General features: G+C 45.8%; 1 protein-coding gene across 1 annotated transcript in view; it reads right to left on the bottom strand.

Moving 5' to 3' along the window:
• The window catches only part of ZNF236 (zinc finger protein 236), a gene marked incomplete at its 5' end in the record, with an annotated part of 62,833 nt that extends 58,986 nt beyond the window's left edge, over positions 1-3,847 (bottom strand). The window contains 2 exons of the mRNA XM_010855095.1: positions 2,308-2,472; positions 3,638-3,847. Coding sequence (XP_010853397.1) covers positions 2,308-2,472; positions 3,638-3,847 — 375 coding nt within the window. The remainder of the gene's footprint in view (positions 1-2,307; positions 2,473-3,637) is intronic.
• Positions 3,848-4,181: the final 334 nt, after the last annotated feature.

Below are 4,181 nucleotides of genomic sequence, written 5' to 3'. Positions count from 1 at the left end.
AACCAGGGGAAGGGAGACCCACCTCACAGGGCCCCCGCGGCCAGGCTTCCCGCACGGCTGGCCAGCCTCGAGCACGTCACAGCACTGCAGCCCTCTGCCAACACCCGACTCCCCCCCACCATCACACACGGGTCCCATCTGAACGTCGATGCCCACGGCCACCCAGCTGATGGGTGCTGTGGGCACAGCCCACACTCCCCTCCCACCCAGCACATGCACACCAGTTCGCAGCAGTGATCCCAGCATTCCATGCACACGATCCTCGTATGTGTCTGTGCTCACGCCCCTGGTCAGCTCAGCTCCGGGTCCCGAGGGCAGGCTTCCCGCGCCCGCAGCCCCCCAGCCCCTCACAGAGCAACACGAGGCCACACCACCCACGCCCAGCCCAAGGGCGACCCCACGGGCCAGGACAGCGGATGCCACGTAGCACCGCGGGGGCCGAAACAACACCCGAGACTCAGTCGCCTGAAGAGGACAGCACAGAACCCCAGCACTCGCTTGCGTTCGTGGGACGCAGAGGTCTGTGCGTGCACTGACCGCCCCCAGACAAGCTGCTCCTGGGAGAACTGAGGTCAGGGGCTGAAGGGGACTTAACTCTCTACCGTTTTCTCTACTGTATGAGTCTTACTATTTGAACTGACTCCCAGGTATTTTAAAATACCATATTAAACACTTTCTGCCTTTTGAAAGGAACACATTGGCCATTTCTGGACAGTGCTACAGCTGAGTGAGACAGGCGGGCCTACAGTCTGCAGAAGGTGCAGAAGGGCACACGCTTTCTAGAATACACGGTGGCATTCTACAAAGAGCCTGAAAAAGCCTTGTTAATTCAGTAAATCCAATTGCATGAATCTATCTTAATGAAACAAAGATACACACATTATTTGCATTATTTATAGTTCTGAAAAAGGATGAACTTAAATGTTAAAAATAAAGGAAATGGTAGAAATATCATGACACTCTATCCAGATGCTAAAGACTTTAATAAAGCAATTTAGAATAGCAATGTGGGGGAAACACTCATGAATCACGAAGCGAGTGAGGGAAAGATGCATTCAGATATGAAAGGGACAGAGCAGATGACATAATAGGATATAACTGCACTAAAAACACTGTTCCTAAACAAACCATCATGGAAGTGTATGCACACCCCCCAAAAAGCCAGAAACACACAACTGAGCCTTGAAAAGCATGGAAGTCTGGGGCATCGACCCCACAGGTGAAAATCCGAGCATAACTTTACAGCAGGCCCTCCACGTCCACGGTTCCCCGCCCTCGGTCTCGGGACCACCCAGTCCTGTCGGACGTGTTTACTGAAAAGCCCACGCGCACGCGGACCTGCACAGTTCAGACCCGCGCTGCTTCAAGGGCCAACTGCACACACATCTCTCCCACTAGTGTGACTACCGGTTCCTTTACTTTTGTTAATCTTCAGTTTCCAACTTTTTCCAAAATGAACATGTATTACTTATACAATAAGATTTTAAAAGATAAAAGAAATTATTTCATATAAAAAATTAAAGACGTAAAAAGAGGACGCAAACCTATACATGATGTACAAACTCAGTTTTCAGGATGCAGATTTTACACGTGTAAATAAATATTTTATGTTTTTCTGTCTCAGGAGAAAACCATACCAAATAGTTACCTGTAATTAGCCCTGGGTGGCTGAACTAGAGGTGACTGCTATCTTCTCTTTTCTACATTCACATGTTCCTGACTGTCTGTGGTAACAATGCGGGGCTGATGTTTTACACTTCACGTGAGCCCACCCACGCCAGCAGCAGGCGGGCCTCTCTGTGCACCTGGGCCGCGCACCCCCACCATTCTTCACTCCATCTCAAGACCGTCCGCTTTCGGACTACTACTGGGGGCATAAACTGCCTTGGGTCTTCATGAATTTCCTCTCGTCTCCCAAATGCCCACGTGTCAGGGGATGCAGGAGCCAGGCAAGGAGACTCTACCATCTTCACAGGCAGAAAGTTTACCTTTGGCCACCCAAAATCCTACAGAAGTTAACTTCTGTTAAGGAGAAAACGAGGGTCTCCTCTGCCAGCCACTGTGGATGAACTTTGATCCTCCAAGTATACCACACATTAAAAAGTCTTGCCCTAAGCTTCTGACATGACCGGAAAACAAACGCTTTACCAGGGACCTGGAGACTGGCCAAGGTGAGTTTCTTGATAATGGACGCCGTGACACCTACACACAAGACTTCTTCAAACTAGTTTAAACCTAAAAACCTCCTGACCCGAGATGAGATGCATTTTAAAAATCAGTGAACAAAGTATAGGCCGAAATAATTACCTCTTCCTTTTCATGCAGCATAACATGTGCTTTGAGACTAGCCACTCTGGAGAATTTCTTGTTACACACGGGACAAGTAGGATCCTCCCCATTGTGGGTACATTTGTGAAGGGTCAGGTTGAACTCAACATTAAAGGTTTGGGGGCACTGGTCGCATCGATGTGGCTAGGTGGAGAGAAAAGTCGAAAAGCTACTGAAACACAATCTTTCCACAATAAATGTCATTCAAACATTAGCAAGCACCATAATCCACAGATAAGCTTTAGAAGCAATTTCTGAAGTCCTTCTGGACCTGAAGTCAATAAACCCAAAATGGACACGGGAAAGCTCCTTACAGAATTTCTCAAAGCAGTATACAGAAACATCACATTTGCGTAGAAAATTATTTCTAATGAGAAATGCTGCATATAAATGTACCAGAAAGTAACCTCTATGAAAGCAAAAGTGAGACTTCAACTTATTGGGTGGGACTTTCCCCCTTCATTTTATGACAACTCCATTGCTGTAAACAAAATCACTTCAAACAAAGTAAGTAATCATAAAAACTCTCACTGGATTGTCACATGGCTGCTTAGCCCCATTTAAAATTTCCCCCAAATGGAAGGTGTTCTACCACTTACTTGTAGAAAGAAAATCACTGGTATTTCTCTTGGAAATAAACAGACCCTAATGAGTTGGGATTTTCAGATTTTCCACCTGGGAGGTTAACACCCAGTGGGTTCTGGTGTTAGCAACAATGGTCACAGCTACAACATCATCACTCGTGCCCAGAGGGAGGCTGGAGCTGCTCACACCCCGCCCTCCAAAAAAGAGCGCCCTGGCGCCAGTCCCATCTCAGAAGACTCACGGGCTTAGGCGGCGCTAGCCCAGAGGGCTCGGCGCTCACTCTCTTCACGGGGGCTCAGCTGCCACGTTCCAACCACCCTGACACATCCCACCAGAGGCACTTGAGTTCAACCCCTGTGTACCAGAGGGTTGCTGCCTGCGGAAATACGATCTAAAACCTCAGATTCTTTAAGATGCAAGACCACTTGAGGGTAACACTGCCTGCCAGAGAAAAACACATTGAGACGTGGGAAATTGAAACTACTGAGGAAAGTCATATTTTAAGATCATTTCTCTGTCCACTCACAGATAATTTCATTAGATTCACTAGACAAGCTCTCACTTTCTCTCATCACCTAACCATGGCTAGAAATACGGCTTAAAAACAAAACATCAAAATCTTCATTTACACAATACAAAATGTAGAAATAAGAAAGAATGCTGATTTGACAGTTCCTCCAGTTTCAACGCTCACATTTCCGACATCCTTTTTATAAATACATACCTTGTCATTTCGCTCGTGATCCCGCATGTGGCGTTGAAACTGGGACTCTTTTGGAAAAGATAGCAGACAGATTTCACATTTATGGAAGTTTGGAACTTGATAGTCATAATTAGTGTTCTCCGCATTCAATGTTAAAACTCCATCTACAAAATTGCATAAGTATAAACAATAAATACCAGTTGTTATTCTCAGCACATAAATGAAACTAAATTATCCTGTTACTGTTTCAAAACCACATTATGTCAGATTTATGAGAAATTTTGGATGAAATTAATGATACCTTAAATTTCTTAAAAGGACGTGTTTTTACGTTAGAAATGAGACACACTGTGATGACTGAGACAGAGCTGACTATGCCCAGGGTTTTTAGAAACCTGAAACTCAACTCCTGAGGTTCGATGCCCACTCAGCAACACACGAAAGCCATCCTATTTCTTAACTTTGCCTGCCAGCTCAATACTGTTTCTAAGTCACAACAAATCAGAAGGCACTTCTCTTAGTCACTGGGAGAGTTCATCAATAATCCAGTTTCTTAAATCACTCA

This window comes from Bison bison, unplaced genomic scaffold (assembly GCF_000754665.1).
Source record: "Bison bison bison isolate TAMUID 2011002044 unplaced genomic scaffold, Bison_UMD1.0 scf7180017864353, whole genome shotgun sequence".
Taxonomy (NCBI): domain Eukaryota; kingdom Metazoa; phylum Chordata; class Mammalia; order Artiodactyla; family Bovidae; genus Bison; species Bison bison.
Note: the sequence above shows the minus strand (reverse complement) of the source record. Positions and strands in the feature narration are given on the sequence as shown.